Below are 23,345 nucleotides of genomic sequence, written 5' to 3' on the forward strand. Positions count from 1 at the left end.
ATAATTTTACTGTTCAAGATACTCCGCAGTTGTTTTCACTAAAATATTTGGAAATATGTCGTCTGAGTTTTGTTCTCAAAATTCTCCTATAGAACGCATATTGAATAATTAATTAAATTTAAAAACCCCACGAACGTGTAGGCCTGTTTTCAATTTTCTCAAGTTTCTTATTATTAAAGCTTTTTTTAAGCATCATCATCAATATTCTTCCCTAGCGCGAGTACATATATATTCCTCCTCCATTTCTCTCTGTCTTGTGCTATTCAGCATGAAGTATTTTCCCACCATCTTCACTCTCCTCCGCCCCAGCACCCTCCCCCCTTCACAGTCCCTTCCATTGCAGTTACAGGTCACAATATTGTGGATTAAAATGACTCCCTACATTTTCAAAAAATTACGACCTAATTTCTAATCAATCAGAAATCACTTACAAACACATGTGGAAACATGTAATAAAAACAAAACTTTTTTACATTTATGCAAATGCGTACATTTATTACTAAATCTTGAATCTCAAATAATAATTTTACAAATAACACACAATATCTTGATACATTTGGAAAACGTGTTTATAAGTATTAAACTGGGATGATTGCACGCATAATTAATATTATATGATAAAGGATGGAACAGAACTTTGAGTAGAGCAATTGAGGTGTCTTAGTTTGTACTGAATTATGTTTCGTACTCGAGGTTTACGTAAAATTCAATTTTCTATTGAGTTAAATTCTACAAGAGTTGAAGAAATTAAATTTTACAGAGATCTACAGGATTTCAGTACCGGTAGCTGCAACGGTGCAAATAGGAGTGGACACTTTGATGTTGACAGAACACCGTTGCATTCAACAAATTAAGCTTTTAAACATTTCCAGTCAATAATAAAACAAATATTAATGGAGCAATGCATACCAGAAATTCATATTTCAACATCATATTTCAACATGAAAGTGAGAAGTCAGTTCTAAACAAAAATACCAATGGAATTTCTAATTTGAATAATCGAATTCAACATTTCTTTTGAACAAGATTTCAAATAAAAGCTAGAATATGTTGGACATTTTCATGTAACAATTACAAAAACCTCAAGTTCTTATTTATTGGAAAACTATCATCTACATGACGTGAATAACTATCAAAACAAGAAAAGCCAGGAAAATCCGAATTCTAAAAAACTAAATATAGAATATCCATCGTAAAGAAGTATAAAATTGTTAACTGAATCAAATGTAAATATAAGAGATGAAGATACTTGGACTTTTTACTGTTACATAGAATAAAATTAATATAGTTAATATAGTACATAGTTTTATATGTACCCTGTACCGCAATGAATAAAAATTTCATCAATTTGAATAGTCGTCATCTTAAAAAATATCATACTTCCAATATTGTAGTTAAGATGAATATGCAAATCAAAGGATACATCACATAGGTAACAATAAAGTATATAATATTATATAGACCTCTTTCTTGCATCAATTCCAATATCAAATACATTGGAAATTTCCATCCGATCAACCGAAAATTAAATTTTGATGATATCCACCTGGGGATAATTTTATTTAGTAGCTCACATGATACTAATGCACACAGCTTTGTCAACATCTAGTCATACATAATCCAACATATTATATAGAATGAAATCATCAACATGTGGAAGGAGCACGTTACAATAATTATTATAGTCACCTACTAAACTAAATATTATAACTAGAAATTGTAATTATAATAATTATCGTCACTTGATACAAATGAACGAACAACTTGTCAAATAGTCAAAATGAAAGAAATTATAAAAACTGTGCGCAATCAAACTTCGTTCAATCACATCTTCAAGTTGCTCTCATCTGAAACACAACAATAAAACAAATGAACGGTTATTAAAATTCAACAATAGAAGGTTAAATACACATAAATACCTAACATAAACAAATTTAGATTGTTAGGCTAGTCAGAGTGTTAGGCTAGGCAACCAGACGTAATATATATCTATTTATCTATCTATCAGACTTAACTAGATTTGAATTTCACTGCTGTTGCTTTGAAACAAATCAGTTGCCTGCAAAATTATTCATCTAAATTATTAAATTAAATAATAAAAAATTAAATTAAATTAAATTAATTACTTATCCGTCTAAATTATTATGACAGATTTACTTGAAATGAAGTTCATTTCTCATATAAGAGCTCATAATAATGTAGTAACGGCTCATCGTGTTATAGACCAGAGCGGAACAGATATTAGCAGCATTACCAGATAATAATTAATAAAATCAGAGTGCAGCTTGAAATTTCAAGTGTAAAACTTCATGTAATTTTAGTAAATCTCCTCTCAGGCCACTACCAAAAATAAGAAAACCCCAACCTGACAACATATATCACATAGCAAAGAGAGAAGACCGTATTACTGTCTGTTATTACGGTACTGTTTTGACCGGGTGAGAGTGTAAGAATAACAAGAGTATTAGAGACTACCAGTGCCGCATAGCTTCACGAAAAGGACTACTAGTATAGAAGTTTCCCTGAATGCTTCTACACAAGAGGTAACTCAGTCAATTGAGAGGTGGTGCAACTCAAACTTGCTGTGTAAGGTTCAAGATTTGAAATTTACTTGACTTCTAATGGTAGATGCGGAAAAAGATTCCAAGTTTCTGGGACAGACAACTGTTTGAGTTGGTCCTGGCACGTTGATGTTACCACTGGAAAGCTCAATAGAAGAAAGTTAAGGACATGTGTCAGTGTTAATGTTCTAAATGTAGTCTACTTTGCTCACATCCAGTCCCACCTGTCTTATGAAACTGTACTGTGGGGATCAAAGGCATTAAACTATTTCGAATTCAAAGGAAGGTAATCAGGCTTATTTGTGGTCTGTCAAAACGCGCTCAATGTAAAGAGAGTTTCAAAGAATTAGGAATATTGACATTACCCTCTATTTTTGTGCTTCAATGACTGACCTATGTGAAGGAAAACTCAAATAATTTTGTTAAGCAGGGAATATCCCAAGAACATCAAACTAGAAGCAGGAAGAACTTGATCACCAACCGATACAAGTATGCTAGCACGCAAAAAACATTTCTATTTATTGGTGTGAAGCTATTTAATACGCTCTCTGAACAATTTAGAGGTTTGAAAAATCAAGTTTTCAAGCGGAGGCTGAAACTATTCCAAATCAGTAACCCCATTTACACTTTTCAGGAGTTCTATGAACTGGCTAAGACTTTGTAAAATTAGAGATGATGGTTTCTCGATCCCTTCCGAGCTGCGATGCATTAACAGATTTTTTTCTATGTATTTCACTCGACATGCAGTCAAATATTCAAGTAGATAATCAAATTCGTTCACTTACTGACTGTAGTCATAGAGAAACAATAGCATAAGTAGATATCACATGGTATAGGGCGTTTATGTCGTAACGTCTACTGTTATCTCAAACCGATTACTGTCGATTATTGTCAATTTTTACTGTTTTGGCCGAGTGAGAGTGTATGAACAGTACAATATGAGAGATTACCAGCGTCACACAGCTTCAAGGGTAAGAACTACGTGGACTATCGGCTTGAGATAACAGTAAAAGTTGCGACATAAACTTCCTATACCATAGGATATCTACTTACGCTATTGTTTCTCTATGCTGTAGTACTTTTGAGTGTCTCGCGATCATTTGCAACAGTGGCGACAGGAACTGTTTTGTTGGTTAAGAAGAACACGTGGTTTTATTATATATAATCAAAAAGTTTGTTTGATTTGAAATTGAGTTGTTCATTTAATGTTTTTTTTATCGAGAATGGTGGCTTTATAAATTTCAAACTGTTCTGATGTATTTAATTCATGCCCTTTTCTTTTTGCGTTTAGTATGGTGAGGTTGGTATTTGTTTGTGTAGGTGTGCCCGGTTTCGTTCAAATGTGTTGCAAAAGCTGATTCAGTTTTGGTTTTCAGTGCGTGAATGTGTTCTTTAAATCTTTGTTTAAATGATCTGACACTTCGGCCAATGTAAAATTTATTATTACAATCTGTGCATTTCAGTTTGTACACTCCAGGGAGGTTGTAATTGTCGGTGTTGTTGGTGAATTTAGGGGTGAGGGTAAACATTAGTTTATTTTCAGTTTTGAAAGCCACATTGTAGCCTGCTTTTTCAAATACTCTGGCAATTTTATTAGATTGACTATATAATATTATATTATAGACGGGAAGGTCTCACATATGTGTCTTACAAAGCGGTTTCTGTCATTTGTTGGATTGGTTTCTTACTTATGTACTTTTGCTTTTGTTTTCTGGTTGAGTTTGTCTATTAGGTTTGAGTCGTATCCATTAATCTGTGCTAGGCATTTTATTGTGTTGAGCTCATTTTTGTAGTTTTCTGGTGATAAGGGTACTTTGTTGAGTCTATGGAGCGTGGTTCTGAATGCTGCATGATTGTGCTGTGTTGGGTGGTTGGAGGAGTTGTGGATTAGGGTATCTGTTGTGGTTGGTTTCCTGCCAATGTTGAAGCTATGTTTTTTTGTGATTGATAGGTCGAGGAAGTTTATGGATTTATTTTGTTCATATTCAGAATTGAATTATATTTTTTGTAGATCTTGTTGATATGTTTACGGATTACTTCATATTGTCTCTGGTTTCCCTTGAAGAGGATGATAACATCATTCATGTATCTATACTAGTATACTATCTTCTTTGATATTTCACTATTGAGGATGTGTTTGTTTGCAAAGTATTGAATGTATATTTCTGCAAGTAAGCTACTGATTGGTGATCCCATGGTTAAATCTTCATCTTGTATCCAACTTATTGTCATAAGTGAAATAGTTTTGTTTGGTTATTGTCTGCAGGATTTCAATAGTTTCATTAGTTTTTTTCTATTGGTGAACTACTTTTCGTGAGCTCTCTGATTATGGATATAGTTTCATCGATTGGAATGTTGGTGTACATATTTGTTATATCAAAGGATGCTACTAGGGTTGAGTTGAACGGAATGTGGGTTTCAGTTTTGAGATAAGCTTATCACTGTTTTTGAGGTGTGTCTTGCTACTATCGTTATGTTTCTAAGGGTAAGGTCAAGGTGTTTTGCAAGTTAGTAGGCCGGTGCTACGCAGGATTTTACTAGTATTGGGTTGGATGGGAATGTTGGGTTTATGTAATTTTGGGAGTGTTTGTAGAGTCGGTGCTGATGGGTGGATTTGTTTTTAGGGTGCTTTTTTCTGTTGTTGATATTATGTGTGTTGCATTGTTGATGATTTCCTTTATGGTTACTTGGTATTCAGACTCAACAATGATTAAGTTGTTCTATGTTGTTAGTAATGAATTCCATGGATTTTTGGCCAAGGTCTTTTTTCATTATGATGACGGTGTTCCCTTTTGACGAATTTCAAGTTTTTATCAAGTGCTTTATTTTTTATATCTCTTATTGGGCTCCATTGTTGAGGGTGTTTTTGGTTTGTGTATTGATGCATTTGATTACTTTTAATGTTTCATGTCTTAGTCCATCTTGGGTGTGATTCGGTATGATGTATGGAGGTCTCTGTTTCAATATTTGACCTGCATGTCGAGTGAAATACATAGAAAAAAGTGTGTTTGTAGAATTATTAATATTATGTTGAGGTACTTGAAGTATATACTGTATCAACTACTGCTACTTTTTACTTTCCTTGCACTATTACCATAGGTAAGGAAAAATTTTTCCAAAAAAAACCTTTCCAAAAAAATTAAGGTACCCTAATTTCAAGTTTTCTAACGATTTTCTTCAAATTTATACCATGGATAGCTATTTATAAGCATTATTAACTGACATGAGTCTCATTTCTGGGAAAATTGCAGGAGCTTCGTAATATTCTTGAGAAAAATGGCAGATAATTACTAAAAAACCATGTTTTTCACGATTTTCTCAAAAATGACTTGACCAATTTTTTTCAAATTCATACCCTGTATAGTTATTTATCTGCTCTATCAACTGGCATGAGTCTTTTTCCTGGGAAACTAATGGGGGGGTCCACCCCATCCTTGAGAAATGGACTTTGTACCCTACTTCTCGTGCATGAGGTAGGTAGAGCAGTTTATAAAAAAAGAGCACATAATCGAGATATTTCATCTGTAGAACAGCTGTTTTGACGACTTTTGAAAAATCATCGAATTTCCCAATTTACACAAATAGTCCAGGCAATGAATGATCGAAAAATGGTATTGAGGGAAAAGTTTGGAAGACAATTTTTGACCCTGCAGTCCTGTTTTAGGTAGTGAGGAGGTAAACATATCAAAAGTCCCCACCCCTACCCCCTGTGCTGAGGGGGTGGGGGTGGTTCGAAAGTACCATTTTTTGTTTTATCGCATATAACCCGAAAACTATGCATTCTACAGACATGATTATTCTATAAAAAATTAAAGCTTACATAATTTCCTATAATATTGATCCAACAATTTTTTCTAGATCTCTTTCACTTTTCGAGGTATCCGCTCTAAAAGATTTTTGAAAAAACACATTTACCCTTAATTTTTTGCTATTTTTGCTCTTATAACTTTTTGAATGTCGATGGGAAAAATGTATGCTGATCATTTAAGCTTAAAGAGCATCAAATTCTCTTCAATTTTATGTATAATTTCACAAGTTTACGCAAATCCCCACGACTGTTGCAGCAGCTTCAGTGTTGAGTGTGAGATCTTCAGTTATGCAAAAATAGACCAATTGACAAAGGAATTTGGAGAGAATGTTTTGAACACAATTTTTGACTTCGCAGATTTGTTGAGACCAGTTAGGGGGTGAACATATCAAAAGTCCCCATCCCTACCCCTTGTGCAAAAGGGATGAGGGTGGTTTAAAAGTTACATTTTTCAAGGTTTTGCTTACACGCTCATATCTTGCAGAAAATATGTTCAACCGACATGACTAACTATTCAAAAATAAAGCTTGATGAATTTTCTAAAATATTTGTTCTGTGGTGATTTGTGATATCTCCAACAGTTTTCGAAATATACGCTCTTAAAAGTGTAAAATTGTTAAAATAACAGTTTTTAATCCTATTTTTTGATGTTTCAGGGCCTACAACTCTCCAACAATGCATCGTAAAAATGGATGCTCACCGTCGATTTGTAAAACTTTGTTTTCTCTTCTATTTTATGTATCATTCCAATACTCAATGTTTCCCCTCTATTGTTATAGCAGATTCAATGTTGGGTGTGAAATTTTCAACTCTGCAACAAGTGTCAACTTATCAGTTCCACACCTTCAATAGACGGGCTAGAGATGCGTATTTTTGCTATGTTTACCTCCTAACTAGTCTCCATCAAGCAACAAAGTCAAAAATTGTGTACCAGATGTTCCAGACTTAAATTTCTTTGTCAAGTGATCAATTGTTACAAAATTCAAATTTCACCCCCCACCATCTTACCCCCCCCCATCTAATATAACAATAGAAGGAGAACATTAAGTAGTGAAATAATACATAAAATTGAAGAGAAAACTAAGCTCTACAAATCTACGGTGAGCATTCATTTTTACGATGCCTTGTTGGAGAGTTGTAGGCCCTGAAACATCAAAAAATAGGATTAAAAGCTGTTGGAGATATCACAAATCACCACCGAACAAATATTGTAGAGAATTTATCAAGCTTCATTTCTGAATAGTTAGTCATGTCTGTTAAACGCATTTTCTCAAGATATGAGTGTGTAAGCAAAACATTGAAAAATGCAACTGTTAAACCACCCTCACCCCTTTAGCACAAAGGGTAGGGATGGGAACTTTTGATATATTCACCCCCCAACTAGTCCCAACAAAGCTGCGAAGAAAAAAATTGTGTTCAAAACATTCTCTTAAAATTCCTTTGTCAATTGGTCTATTTTTGCATAACTGAAGATCTCACACTCAACACTGAAGATGCTGCAACAGTCGTGGGGATGTGCGTGAACTTGTAAAATTATAGATCAAATTGAATTTGATGCTCTATGAGCTCATGATCAGCGTGAATTTTTCCCATGGATATTAAAAAAGTTATAAGAGCAAAAATAGCAAAAAATCGAAGATAATAATGTGTTTTTCAAAAATGTCACATCTTTTAGAGCGGATATCACGAAAAATAAAAGAGATAGGCCCTATGGAAAAATTTGTAAGACCAATATTGTAGGAAATCATGTAAGCTTTAATTTCTTACAGGATAGTCATGTCTGTAAAATGCATAATTTTCGAGTTATATGCGAGAAACCAAAAAATGGTACCTCTGAACCACCCCCACCCCCTTAGCACAGGAGGTAGGGGTGGGGACTTTTGATATGTTAACCTCCTCACTACCCAAAACAGAACTGCGGGGTCGAAAATTGTCTTCCAAACTTCGTTGACTGGGCTAAAAGGAAAAATTACTCTGAAAACAATTATTATATATACAGTAGTACACATATACAGTAGTCTGATCGTAATTTCAAATATGTAGCCGCCAATCGTCTTTATGTTGTTCCCCTAAATTATTCTCCCCTTCAAGAATGAGGCTCACAGTTCAATGAGCAAGGGAATTTGTGTGAGTGTACCACACCAGATTTTTATTTTTGTTTGTTTTTATTTGAGTGACTGCATTGTATCTTAAACCAGAATATCACATATTCTAATAGGTTTTATCTCTCTCTTTGATATTAACCTGGACATTTCCATTATTGTATATAAATATTTCATGATATTGTAGTTATTTTCGAATAGTATCTTTTAAGGCTGTGCAAAGGCTAAAAATAAACTTTATACTGGTGATATTTTTCAAGGTTTCTCGTTTTGTATATCATCAAGCTATCAAAATGGAAAAGTTTTCTCAGGGAATTTTTTTTCAATTATTACTTTAGGAGATATGAGCTCCTCAAGTTTAAATTTTTGGGACAGAACATTTCAAACTCGGTAAGAGTTTAATCAATGTGATTCAGAGGATAAATTCTTTATGGTTTTGGTGATTGAAACAAATTTTTTTTCGGAAATGCGAAACTAAAAGTTATTTTTGGTCATTTTTAGTAAATTGAATAACTTTCTCGAAAATTGATATTTCCGAAAATTTTTTGTTTTATTCAATAAAACATACTATGGAGAATTTATTCTCTAAATCTCATCGATCAATCTCTTACCAAATTTTTAATGTTCTGTCCCAAAAATGTAAACTTTAGGCGCTCATATCTCAAAAAGTAATGATCGAAGAAAAAATGTTTTCCTGAGAAAACTTTTTCATTGAACTTTGAAAAATATCACCAGCAGAAAGTTCATCTTTAGCCTTTGCACAGCCTTAAATTATTGTATTGTATGTATGACATTTGTTGTATATTGTGATGAAGACCTCAGAAGCGATTACAATGAAACTTATTCTATTCTCTTCTAGTACTATCGGCTTGAGTTAACAGTGAAATTTGGAACATAAACGCCCTATACCATGGAATATCTTCTTATGATATCTTTTCTCTATCCATGTAGTTTGATGAATAATTATCGAGTAATTCAAAAAATTCCAAACTTACTTTCCATGGTATTTTTACTCATTTTTTACTTGGCCTTCTTGGCCACAACCTCCTTCTTCTTCTTCTTGGGAGACTTCTTGGGCTTGATCGAAGTCTTCTTCTTTTTTGGAGCAGGTTCCTGGAAATATACAAGTAAATTAAAACAAGCAATAATTAAAATTGGATTAAATAAAACCCTAAATTGAAGAAGAAATGTTCATTTTACAAACCTTAGTATATACGAAGAAATTATAATTTTCCGAGACACATTTTGTGATTTTTACAAAATTTATCTATTGCATTTATAAAATGTATGAATTCAGGGCTACTTATATATAAATTTATAAAATATAATTATAATACCCTTTTTTGAAATTAATAAAATAATAGATTGAAAATTCGAAATTATAACTACTAGTTTCATTGGATCCACACCATCTTCAGATTTAAAAAATTAAATTTTAAATAATTTGCATTTATTAATCTATTGCATTTATAATTGAAATGATTGGAAGAGAAAATACAGCATATAAGGACACTTTTAACAACATAGATGCCATATGTTGGCATGAAAATGTTGGTTGAAATGTTTTTTCTTATTGATCTCTAATAATTTCCAATCATATTATTATTACCAGTGAATGATGAAGTATAAATCGGTCAATTATAAATAAAAATATAAATCTGAGTATCCTTTTTTAATTATTTCATCACGACATGTTTCGGCTACAAATGCCATTTTCAAGTGATTGAAAATCACGGCGTTAGTAGCCGAAACATGTCGTGACGAAATCATTTAAAAAAGGTAGTTAGATTCATATTTTTATTTAATTTCAAGTAACCCTGAAGAAAGAACGATAATAATCGGTCAATTAGCCTAGCTCTAGCAAATACCTTTTTGAAATCTCGAGAATTTGGCGATTGTATTGGAGCTGAAGTACATTATATAATATAGATTGTTCTCATTTCATAACTATAATAGGCCTATTAGTGATATTCAATTAACAGCTAGAGGCCTATTAGTGATATTCAATTAACAGCTAGAATTTAATTTGCATTATAAAATCCCAGCAAATGTTTGATCGTTCTAAATAAAGGTGCAATTCCTTAGCGACGAATCGAGCTGCTTGGTTAGAGCCGCCGCGGCTGGAGCATATAACCTATAAATTCATAACTATTCTACGAGTCACTAGATATGAATCCTAAAAGCAATATAGTAGCCAACACTTCCAGTTCATTTGCCGCCGTAACGTTCAAAAAACATAAAAATCAAATAAATGCATAGATATGTGCTCTATATTGAGGTTCACCTTATAATGCAAGTATTTGTTTACGTGTTTACTTGCAAGTATAGCAATCCTTGTCTATCATTTAACAAAGCGGATAGCGCTATCCTTTTCTATCTCCTCAACGTTGCCAGATCTTTTTAAAACAATGCAGAAATATAATTAATAAAATATTTAATCTCAATATTATACAAATTTATTATTTAATCATGAAATTTTATATATTTTCTAATACAATATAGGCTTAATTGATTATTTTAAACAAGAATGAACAGTTAGTTATATTACATCAGTTGTACCGGTATCAGCTATCATCTATAGAAGGATAGTGGCAAGGCAGAGAATCGGCTACGCTGTTCTCCTATCTTTCTCCACTGTCATTATAAAGTGAACCTCACTATAGCCGCGGCGGCTCTAACCAAGGGGCTCGAGTAATCGCGCCTTCACTGAACTTCAAAAACTACCAAACTGGGCCATATAATCAACTTTTAGAAAAATCCCTCAAAACCAACAGAGTTATTGTTTACTTTTGCTTAATCTCTGTTGATGATAACAGAACAAAATGTTGTACCAAATTCCACCTTTTTTCAATAGAAATATTTACAGAGAATTTATAAAAATATATGAAATATAGCCAATAAATTGGAAAACTTCTGATTTTTCAATCCCCTAAACACAACATTTGTATTTCTACAGCATATTTTAATCACATGCTTCTTGTTTGATTCATAAATTGGTATTTGTTATTCGAGTCATGCTGCTGGTTTGCTAGACATGGAGATGGACCTTATAAAATATAGTGGAAAACAATGACATTAATCTAAATTCTAAATAATAGAGTAGTATGACTCGATTTGGATTGAGATAATGAAAGGATAGATAACATTTGATGAACATAATATAATATTTTCCATTGGATTAAATAAAAAAAAAAAAAGAAAGATTAATACCAACTTATAATCTAGAGAGATAGATAATTGAGAATTACTCTTACGTCGGAAAGCTTTTCAATGAGAGCGTCGCAGGACAGATTTTTGGCGGGTTCCCAAGAATCACTTCTTGGGCTGTAACCTTTCCATCTCACAAGATACTCGGTTTTACCCTTGAACACTCTTGATTTTATCAGCTTCTCAACCTAAAAAACGAAAATAAAAATGCAAGGTGAAAATTCGAAAAATATCAATTGAAAATCAGTAACTGATCATTGAGGCCGGTTACAGAGCTCGACCGACCGTCAGTGGGTACGTCAGTCGCGCTTCTCTTTTTCATAGATATTCCATGTATCCGTACAGAGCAGGACTGACGGCACGCATGCGCACGGTCAGGACTATGCGTTTTATACTGCATACGAAAACCATCGGTCAAGCTATTGAAGCAAATAGAAGCCTACAGAGCTGCACTGATCAGTAGCCCGATCGCAACATAACCAATGTGCTGACATCTCTGCCCGACAATCAGCTGATATTGAATTGAATAGCATAATGAATGAACTCAATTAATATTGTCATATTTGAATTAAGAGTTTTTCTATACATTTCTTCAATCATTTCTAAATTTTTTATTGGTAAAATCATATATTATTAATATTATCTACATTTATTTGATCCGTAGCTTAAAGTGACTGCAAGTATTCCCAATGGTGATACAAGCTCGAAATAATTCATCAAAATTTCTGATGGACATTCTGAGGTAGTTAAAAAATGTATCTTCATCCCCAAGCAATGATGTATAAATGGTACTCAATTCCCTTTGAAATGCTCTTTGGGCGCCATCGGGTGAACTTGATATCTTCGTCTTTTAATCTTTCGTTTACGAAGATAATAAGCAGCAACTAACAATCTGTAAAGGCATCCATTTTGTGAGTCAAAAAACTGATGTATGGATGCGTATGGTCTGGATGGTGCATACGCACTGACGGTCGGTCGAGCTCTGTAACCGGCCTGATAGTCAGCAATTATTATTGTAGGAACACATTAATAAAGTTATCGAGTTATCACTCTTTTTACTCGATTGAAAAAGTTAAGAGTTATGAGTTAAGAGTTATCGAGTTATCACTCTTTTTACTCGATTGAAAAAGTTAAGAGTTATGAGTTAAGAGTTATCGAGCTATCACTCTTTTCAAGGAGTTTTCACTCTTTTTTCTAGTTATTACTCTTTTTACTCCTTTTGAAAGTGAGAATCAACAATAATTGTAATATAAATACAGTGATTTGTACCCATGAGTATTTGAATAGTATGGGACTAATCAACATAATAATTAGTTCAATATTGTGAGGTACAATACATTTATAGAACGTTAGCCATACTTATATAACTTGATAGCCTCTCAAGTGAAGCGTGCTCTTACAATGAACCTCGGTTGAAATAGTAACTGTAGCCCAAAAGTCACTACCTTTTCTGAAAATTATGCTCATATGAGCGTGGGGAGTGAAAGGACTGATTGATAGAGAGGGATGATGGACCAACAGTTCTCTGGTCACAGGAGTAAATTCTTCTATGAATGAGATATTGAAGTTTATTGGTAGAAAGGTCTAAAAAGTGTTAACTCCTCCTAATAAATAATATTTTCATTTCATTTCATATTACAAATGGTAGTAAAATTTTGGGATCTACAATTAGTCTAGCTAGAACAACTTCAGTCTTACTTTGATTTTGAACTTTCAATCTTGACTTTTAAACATCAAATCGCCTATAGCAGATGAAATTCTGTTCAATCAAGCATGACTAAAAACACTAAACTGCAGTTAGTTTGGAAATGTGAAGGGATGCATGCTGAAATTATGCTTACAGATGCTTGATGGCTGAAATGAAACGTCTATATTTTGCTATGGATCAGAATGTCTTAGTCATGATAAAATGTAAACTTACTATTTATTTCATTAATTTTATACGTATAGCATTGTGAATAAGTGTATTTTAAGTCTACTTTGTGAGTTTCAACACAATGGGATGAAATATACTTCTGAAAAACATGTTTGAACATATTCGAAAAAATTAGGCTAAATTTTCTCAAAACATTATTTTTGGACTCAAGTGCAAGTCATGTAAGGACGGGTTTAAGGTGGGTTACGAGCCACGGAAAGTGATGTTCCAGCTCAAAATTGTGAAATAGTGAAGCTGGTCTCCAGCCACTCTTCCTACTGGAATATAAAGTGCATGCCGATTGTCTAATACGAGCTTTGAGTTTCGTCAAGATTTTGGAGGGACAAAATATTCAGGGCAACAAAATATAAAATATTACCATTGACACACGCATATAGTGTGAGCCTCACATAAATGAATTAAATTGCCTACAGTTAAATGAGTTTTAATTCTGATAGGAAAGTGACTGGAAGGAATTTCAAACATAAGAAAGAGTAATAAGACCTTATAGCTGAATCATTACTATTAACCTTGAACTTATCTGTAAATGGAAAATAAATACGCGTTAAGTTACAATTTGTTATAATTGACTAAGTTAGGCCTCATGTCCTTCGCCTCCTCAACCATTTATTCTAGTGGCTAGAATCGAAATTCAGAGAAATCAAATATGTCATTTGATAAATAATATCTTGGAGAAATGTACTTTTAAGATTTCATGTATTTATTTGCTACTTATCCGGAAATGGATCTCACTCAAGATTTCAACTTCTAGTACTCATATAATAATAATAATCATCTCAAGTCTTTTATCATTTCTACTTTTTGAGATATGAGCACTTGAAGTTGAAATCTTGGGAGAGATCCATTTCCGGATTTGGAGCAAATAAATTCATGAGATTTTGAATTTTTTTCTAAGATATTATCTAATGCCATATTTGATTTCTCAAAATTTCAATTGTAGAGATTCCAATTTAAAAAATAACTTGAATTGTTTGTCTCTAGAGTAGAAACCCCCTTTTACTCCCTATGGCAACGAAATATTGCTTTATTATTATGTTACAGGGAGTAATTTAGTTAGTAGGTGGAGGAAAAATAAATATCGACACATTACTCAAAACTGATTCATATTCTAGAGACTCTAAGGCTAATATGAGGTCAAAAATGTCGATGCGCGCTGTTTCATTTAGAACTGTTTCATCACCAATCCATGCGACTCTAATTCGGTGGATGAATAACTGTACCAAGCATTTAAAAATAATTACACAATATGGGAAAACAAAATATGGACCAGTTTTCAACAATATCGAATTCATTGAATTTACCTCATACTCCTTCGAAGGCTTTGACTTCTTCCTTTTCTTTGGTTCGCTGACCTGAAAAAAGAAGAAAATCACTTTTGGAAAAGGAAAAACTGCAGATTTATAAAAGTATTGCTAAAAAGAGAATGAGAATTTTTCATGATCTGAAACATTTTCATGATCTGAAACAAGAAATGAAAATTGATTGACAAGAAATTTTTATTGTTATGAAACAAGAAATTTAACCGCATTGTTTCTAAGGATTCCATCGAGTTGAAAAAACGTAGTGATGTACATAATATAGGGTTGGGTAATGAAGTATTGATGATTTGGAATAACAGTTACACACTCATTTATGAAAGAGACTGAACCATTTCGCAGATGATGAATAATGCCCCTCTAATATATAGTAAATTGATGATAAAATTTATACTGAATGGTTCCTATTTTTGAATGGTTATACTAATATATTACTTATTATTATTACTACTGTAATATACTTTCCCTTGCTTCATAGTCGGTCGCACGAACTAAAACCCACTTCAAGAGATAATCGGACGGATAAGGATTCATTGGCTGAGGAAATTGCTTAATCAATTCAATTCTTCATTTTCCAGAATAAATCACAACAATCAAAATATTATCAATGGAGAAATGTTTCCCCGCATGGACCATACATCCGTGCGCAGAAAAATGCACTTCATCGAGCAAACTCACGATATATAATTATATTTTATATAGGCTATAATGACATTTACATGTAATATATAATATATTTCTGATAATTCTATCACTCTCAAAACAAAGAGAATAGTTGACAATTGTTTAGTTTGGCTAACAAATGAACTATTCGGCCTTCATACGAAATGGCTTTCGAAAAATGCTGGGACAGATGTAAATCTGACCTGAAAAACTACAAAATAGAAATGCCTCATGAAATGTCAACAAAAAGTACGAAAATGCTACTCACCTCCGACTCGAAGACCTCTCTTTTTGGAGGAACTCGAGAAGACTTCCTTTCTGGATCCGAAGCTGTTCTCTTTTTTAGCTGTAAAAATTAAATACAAATTAAACTTATTATTTAAACTTGAAATAGTCTACTTGTTGGGTATGCAGAATGCTAAGCAATAATGATTATATTTTTGTTTTACTGAAAAAACTTGGATAAGCATCATGAGATGAAGTTCATCTCATTGAAGTGTGGACTGATGCAGAAGAGTTTTTGAAATTTGAACCCTCTCTTTCTTATTGAATGATACATACAAGAACAAAAATGAATATTAGAGAATACAGCTTTTAAAAATTTCCACAAGACACTAGGCTATGTAAAGTGGAATCTATAATGTAATATCAAATAACTACAGTTTATTTTCTAATTTAAAAATTTGATAGTAGGACTGCACTTAGTAAGCGATTCAAGTGATTCCGGCAAAATTATATTCTCATTATAAATTCAGACTACAGAAAGCTCAAAATATTTTCCAGTGTGTCTACAGTTTTATAGGGTCAATTGCGCTTCTTTCTACCCACTTGAATGCCTACTATTTTTCTGTTGTTTTAATAATATTCTGCATCGCATATTCGTTTCTAGGAATGGACGTTGATACATTATTCAAACTTTTCCACTCCACTTAGATACAATACAAACATATTTCCGATCATTGTATTGTTTGTGCTAGCCTAATAAATAAATATATTTCAAGTATTGTAATAAGGGAGCGTAATTTACTGTTCGTTTTTTTCAAGATTCGTGTCTCAAATTTCCAAGAAAAAGGGAATGATATGAAGAGAATCAGTTTCAGCTTCTTTAACGCTGCATTACACGCGGCCCGTTTCTATCGTATGTTACACGCGGTGATCTGACAGATCCCTCCTGGAATCATCACTTTCTCTCATTTCTTAACAGATAAGGTATATTGGAGGTCTTGGATTGATAAAAGATGATTCAATGATTATGTTTTATGAGTATATATATTGTCAAAAAATATCCTCAGTACAATCACTCTGGCATCTCATACGAGAATGTTCCAAGCATAGTGGCTTCTTACACACATGGCTTCTTTTAACGTGGTGATCTCACAGATCAAAAGATGTATAGGCAGACTTCAATATGGTGTACAACAATAACAACTGGACTGACTCACTCCTCAATCATAACTAGAAAGGTAATAAAATGCCATTGATATAGAGAATAAGATTAATAAGAGCAAAGTCCGCTATGATGCCACTGCGCTAGTGTCGCTACCAGAAATTTCGGGCAAGAAGTCGGGTATTTGTATTTGCTGTGTAGAAAAAGAGCCTTTTTCAAATGATAATATTTTTTATTGAAGCAATAAGAAATATTCAAAGTATAGTAGTTTCATGCAGTGCTTATGGATGTACGAATCGGCATGCGCTAGATAAAAATATTTCGTTTCATATACGTAATATTTATTTCATGCAACTCTGTATCTAAACATTTGTTTAATAAATTAGTATTGTTCAGAAACCAATAAGTCTTGTATAATTTTATTAGTTATAGGAAAAATAATGTGCTCTTAAGTTTCACTTAGCCTTTTTTGTTGAAATTTAATAAAATAGATTAAAAATAACTAGTAGTTCTGTGAACAGTAGACCTCCTCACGCAGTATTCTCATCCACAAGTACCTGATTGAAACTATAGACCTTATGGAAATACACTGGCTTCTCCACACATCTATGTAATCACTTGTCAGCTAATTTATAATGAATAATTCTATTGTCTGATTTTTACTCTGATATTGGCGTATGAAAGAGGCTCCTTTTTCCTTTTATATTATCCTTGAAATGCAAAGTTTCTAAAAACCTTGTATATACGTCGACGCGCAATTAAAAAAGGAACATACCTGTCAAATTTCATTAAAATCTATTACCGCGTTTCGCCGTAAATGTGCAACTTATAAACATTCAAACATTTAAACATTAAGAGAAATGCCAAACCGTCGACTTGAATCTTAGACCTCACTTCGATCGGTCAAAAATGTTATAACAACTAGTTTCAGTGTTACACACCATCTTCAGGTTTTAAAAATAAATTTCATAAAATTCATTCCATTTTCATCTAAATAAAAATATATTGGTAAAACTAGAACCCCCTGGGTTTTAAAAGCTCGCTCATGAACTGTTGTATTGATCCGTGAGATCTTTTACAAGTATGATATAACAGTAGTAGGCTCAATGGGGATCCGATTCCAATTGAAAAAAACTACTTCCTGTCGCTTCAAAACGTTTGTTTGTCATATGGATCCAACTTCATTTTTTTTCAAATGGGAAGGTGGTCATGTAATACATGATTTCGATACAGATTGTTGGTCATGTAATACATGATTTCGATACAGATTGTCAAAGGAAAAATAATGGTGAAACTAGAACTTTTCTAGTTTATATATATTATTTTCTTATATTTAATACATTTTTGTTGCAAAATGAATGAGAAACAGTTTCAAGGAATATTGTTTTTAGGTTGATTCATTATCATTATTTGCCAAGTAATAAAATATAAGTTTCGGTAATATTATAATAAATATTTTGAATGAAAAAGACTAAGAAATTGTCAAAAAACCACTGATTTATTGATAATTAGAAAGACCGGTTTCGGTTGATAAAAGCGGGGTGTACAAACTTAAATGTGATGATTGTAATGCTTGTTATGTGGGTCAGACTGGTAGAAGTTTCAAAAGTAGAATTAAAGAACACATCAGAGATTGGAATAAACAAAATGGGGAATCTAACTTTGCAGAACATTTGATAACAAATAATCACAAGTTCACAGTTAAGGAGAATGTTGAGTTTCTGCATGTTAATAACAAAGGCAGATCTTTGAATATTCTAGAGGCTTTAGAAATAACAAGAGTAATTAAGGAAAATTCCCAGTATAGTTTAAATGACCAGATTCATTTCAACCAGTACAACACTACGAATTTAGTTTTATCATAAAATTGTAAGCATACATTAGTCAATAGTTTTTCCTCTACATATTTGTTTTATTATCTTTCACACTTGTTTTCTTGGTTCTTATTTTGTACTAAAAGTAAATATTATTATCATGGCGATTCTGTTGCTTAAGCCGCCATTTTGTCACACCGTTGAGGGGGAGGAGACTGTCTAGCTAGGCCAATGGCAGGCGTTCATGCCCTTGACCAATAGCAGTACTCGCCTACTAGTATAAATTCTGCTGCTCTTGTATTTAGTTTTAGTTTATCAGAGATTGACAATGGTGTATTAACCGAAACCGGTCTTTCTAATTATCAATAAATCAGTGGTTTTTTGACAATGTCTTAGTCTTTTTCATTCAATATGAATAATTACCACAATATCAACTTCTCAACTACACAAAAAATAAATATTTTATTTCCATAGATCCAATGTAGGTATCCATATTCCATTTCATTAATTTGTCTTATATTGTAATATTTTGTGAACTATGAAAATATTGTATGCTAAATTTGTATTATAAAAAATATTATTTGCTAAAATTGTCTATAAATTCCTCATCATTGCTATTGTTTTATTTTTCCCGTTCTTATAATATGTAGTTATTTATTAACTTATATTAAATATAGAAGTATAGAGTATAGTTAGGTACCTATAATTAAGTTGCAAAACGAATGAGAAACAGTTTCACGAAATATTGTGATAACGGTTAATTTATTATTATTATTTGCCATCTAATAAAATATATGATAATATTAGCGATCTATAATAAATGTTTTATTTTATATATCCTAAATACATAGTAATAGGAAAATATTGTAAAAATGAGATTCATTTGCTAATAGAATGGATCAAAATCTGCAGTGAGGTAGAAGGTTCACTAAATTAGATATTTCGTCGAGTTAAAAATAATGTTCAATGAACAAAAATCATTGTATCATTATGGTAATGAAAATGACGAAATGTTGAAAAAAAATTATATTGAAATCCATCAAGTATGTCGAAAGATATATAACGCAATTAAAGTCGATGTTTTCCCATATAAGTCTGTCTGGGCGTCTGACTTCTTGCCCGATATTCAATGGCGACGAGAAATGAAGGAGGCATCATGCTTCTAAACGCTTGAAGGTATAGCTTAGTCATCTAACTATATAACTTATATATCAATGTAAAATGCTGAACTCAGTGTTGCCACTCCAAGAAATTTTGCAACGCAAAATATCCCTTTCTGATCTCTCAAATCAGCCGCGTGTAATGTAGGGTTAAATATTATTCATGCACATCGAAGGAACCACTAACTAAAATACGATAAATTAATCACAATCAGCGATCTATATCTCTATAACTTCTAATAAATTTACAAAAATAATGATTGTATCGTCATAGGATACAATAATAGAAAGTAGTGTATTAACAAGGATAGTTAATTCATAATACATCATGAAATATTAGAAAGTGCAATATGAGTAGCTCAGTAACGGCCTGGATGGCTAATGATATAGAAATCTATCTGGAAGTAGCTGAATGAATGAATAGCTATTCAAGTCACGTGGCCGGGAAGTGGTCTTTTGCAGGGTGAGCATGGTGTTTCAGGAATTTCATGCAAGCTCTGCAAGAAACATTCACGTAACGTATGGCATTTTTCGCTACACAACTATAAAATAATAAATAAAAAATCATAAATACTTAAATGAGTAAACAACAACAAACGTAACTTCACCATATTCAATATTCATAGCCCATAATATTCAAAATATCATCATGCCCGCCCTGTGAATGGCCACTTCCCGGACACGTGACTAAAATAGCTATCATGTACATGAAAAATGCAAGATAGTATACATTACTTACCTTGCCATTGATTGAGGTGGATTTTTTGGCCTTCTTGGCCTTGGGCTCTGATGTTTTGGATTCTACGGTTTCAGTCTGAAAGTAAAAAAATACAATTCTAATTCAATCATCAATAATAATGCACAGTTAATCTTTCCAACCCTGTCAGCAGGCAAGCAAGTGATTCAATATTAGTTGAAAGTTAGTGAAACCGTACGCTCAAGTTAGAAGAAACGGCAATTAAAAATATAAAGAAAAACTAGTTACGCAATTTCCATGGTTAGGCTATTATTATAAGAAATTATTTGATTTGACCAGTCAAATAAAACCCTGTTTTTGAAAAAATCATCTTTTTATATTTTTCGGATGGTCACGTTAATTCGTCGGTCCTGGCTGGTCCCGTAGGTCATGTCAGAGGCCCTGAAATTGATCAGGTGCGACCTGAAAAATCTGACACCAGATCTGGGCCAAACAGGTCACTCTATATTATTATTATTAAAAGAGTTATCCACAAAAATTATTTATCAATAATTATAATGCATGAGCCATTCATGTAGGATTTCACTTAATTCAATAATAATGCCTAATAAAATGTTATGATTGATATAGAATGTATGTGATGTTCCCACCTTGACTTCAACGCCATCAGCTTTAGAGTCTTCGGTTGCAGGCGACCCATTCTCCTGCAAAAATGCAAACATTGGTGATTGAAAATTACAATATTCATATCAATCAAATCTATAAAGTCATATCAATTCATATCTATAATAACAAATAACACCTTTATTGGTTACCAACACTATACATTCCAAATTTTCCAGAAGTGGATTAGTGATTTTGGTGTTTTGTTTTGTGTTTTTGGCTTTCTTGAATCAAAAGAAACTTTTTCAAAATAACATCCAAGTGACAATCAAGAATAATAACAACTATCACAGTTTTCTGTCATGGGAGATTATGTAAATTTCATTTTAGGCCTACGTCGAAGTGGAACTTCCTACGGGACTCCCCACAATCCAAGCCATACGCTAAATAGAACAACAATACTATACAATAAAATATTATTTATTTATTTACAATATCTCTTTGGAGACAACAGGAGACTTTGGAGACAAACCCTCAACTGCCTCCTCAACTAAGATCATGATTATGGCAAAATACTATAAACTATGATAAATAATTAAATTCTCATGCATATTATATAATGAAACTATATTATTAAAATAATAATAAAGTAATTAAACTAAAACTTACTATTAAAGAAAGGTGAGAAAGAAAAGCATTACTCAAGATAATAATGTATGACATTATTGACTCGACTGTACATTTTTTTCTCAGTATTATTCAAAGTCCAAAATTGAATTTTTAACTGCAAAAATGTTCGTTTTATTTTGTTTATGGGACAGGTCCTCTATTGAACCACCTATCTCTATCTTTTGCGCACACCGCCCACCTATCCCCAGTCACTCTCACAAGGTCGTCTTCCCATCTGAATCGTTGCCGTGCGATTTTCATTTTTATCCAGTTGGGCTTCCAAAAAGTTAAGAGTTTTTGTCCATCGGCCATCCTCCAATCTAGCGACATGACCTGACCACTTCCACTACAGTCATATATTGTGTTCAGTAAGTCGTCCGATTTTGTTATTGCCTTGACAGATTATGATAGTTTGTTTGTTATTGCCTTGATGGATGTATTTCTAACTCTATCCATTTAAGTTGTTGCTATTTTCTGTAGTACTGTTTTCTTCAAAGCCTAGTTTTGGGTGAATAACATTTATATTTTCTTTCCAGTACTAATCTCTTTATTCTTGAGAATACTTTTTAATGACCAATATTTATGCAATTATACACCTACGTTTCACTTCTATATCGGTTCTTATTAAATTAATTTAAATTACACTGTTTGACAAATTCACATCACATAAGGTTTATAGGGTATAGGTGAAACACAGGTTATCACTTACCAGAACACACAGATCAAAGAATTCATAGTAACTATTGAATACATTATTTTAGGCCTATCATTTGTAAGAGAAATAAATGGGAGTAAGATTTCTATGATTTTTCATGACAAGGCATTTTGTAATCTACAAATAGAGTTTATTGACTTTACTAGGACCATCCAATGCAATCAATTATTAGATAACGATCAAACATCAATTATCCATACTATAATAATCTTTACTAAATTGAAAACGTTTTCTATCACTGATTTATATTATTACGATTACGATGTATTTAAAGAATAGAGATCCTAGATTACTGCTTTGAAGTATATCACAACCTGTTGTTAACTCAGCAGAATTTATAGCTATGAAGCCTTTATTGTCGCTGATAAAGCAAAAAATAAGAAAATACAAAATTAATCATTCCATTACAGAAACCATAATTCAATTTAGAGAGCATAACTTGGTGATCAACTTTATCAAATGCCTTGATAAAGTCAGAACATAAACTTGGCTTTTCCAATCTGAGGTAGTTGAGGCATAATCAACAAACATTGGTTGAAATATAACGAGATGGGAAGAATAATTATTTTGAAAAAAATAGACTGGTCTAGACTATGTTAAATGAATGATAATGTGGAATGCGTGGCGAGCATAACAGTGCTTTTATTTCCAGTAGTGCTGACACCACCTGGTTTCAAATGTCTGGGCCCCTTCTCATTTCTATAAGA

The 23,345-nt window shown here is 32.6% G+C and overlaps 1 protein-coding gene across 1 annotated transcript; it reads right to left on the reverse strand.

Annotated features, from left to right (window-relative positions):
* Window positions 1–465: 465 nt before the first annotated feature.
* On the reverse strand, window positions 466–21,400 carry LOC120349817 (heterochromatin protein 1-like). Its single transcript, XM_039420784.1, has 7 exons — window positions 21,302–21,400; window positions 20,694–20,768; window positions 15,862–15,939; window positions 14,916–14,966; window positions 11,726–11,866; window positions 9,467–9,584; window positions 466–1,847 (listed from the first exon to the last, which is right to left on the reverse strand). The coding sequence occupies exons 1-6, from the start codon at window positions 21,371–21,373 to the stop codon at window positions 9,492–9,494; spliced, it is 510 nt and encodes a 169-aa protein (XP_039276718.1). The 5' UTR covers window positions 21,374–21,400; the 3' UTR covers window positions 466–1,847; window positions 9,467–9,491.
* Between the last annotated feature and the right edge of the window lie 1,945 nt (window positions 21,401–23,345).

This window comes from Nilaparvata lugens, chromosome 2 (assembly GCF_014356525.2).
Source record: "Nilaparvata lugens isolate BPH chromosome 2, ASM1435652v1, whole genome shotgun sequence".
In the NCBI taxonomy this organism is placed as follows: domain Eukaryota; kingdom Metazoa; phylum Arthropoda; class Insecta; order Hemiptera; family Delphacidae; genus Nilaparvata; species Nilaparvata lugens.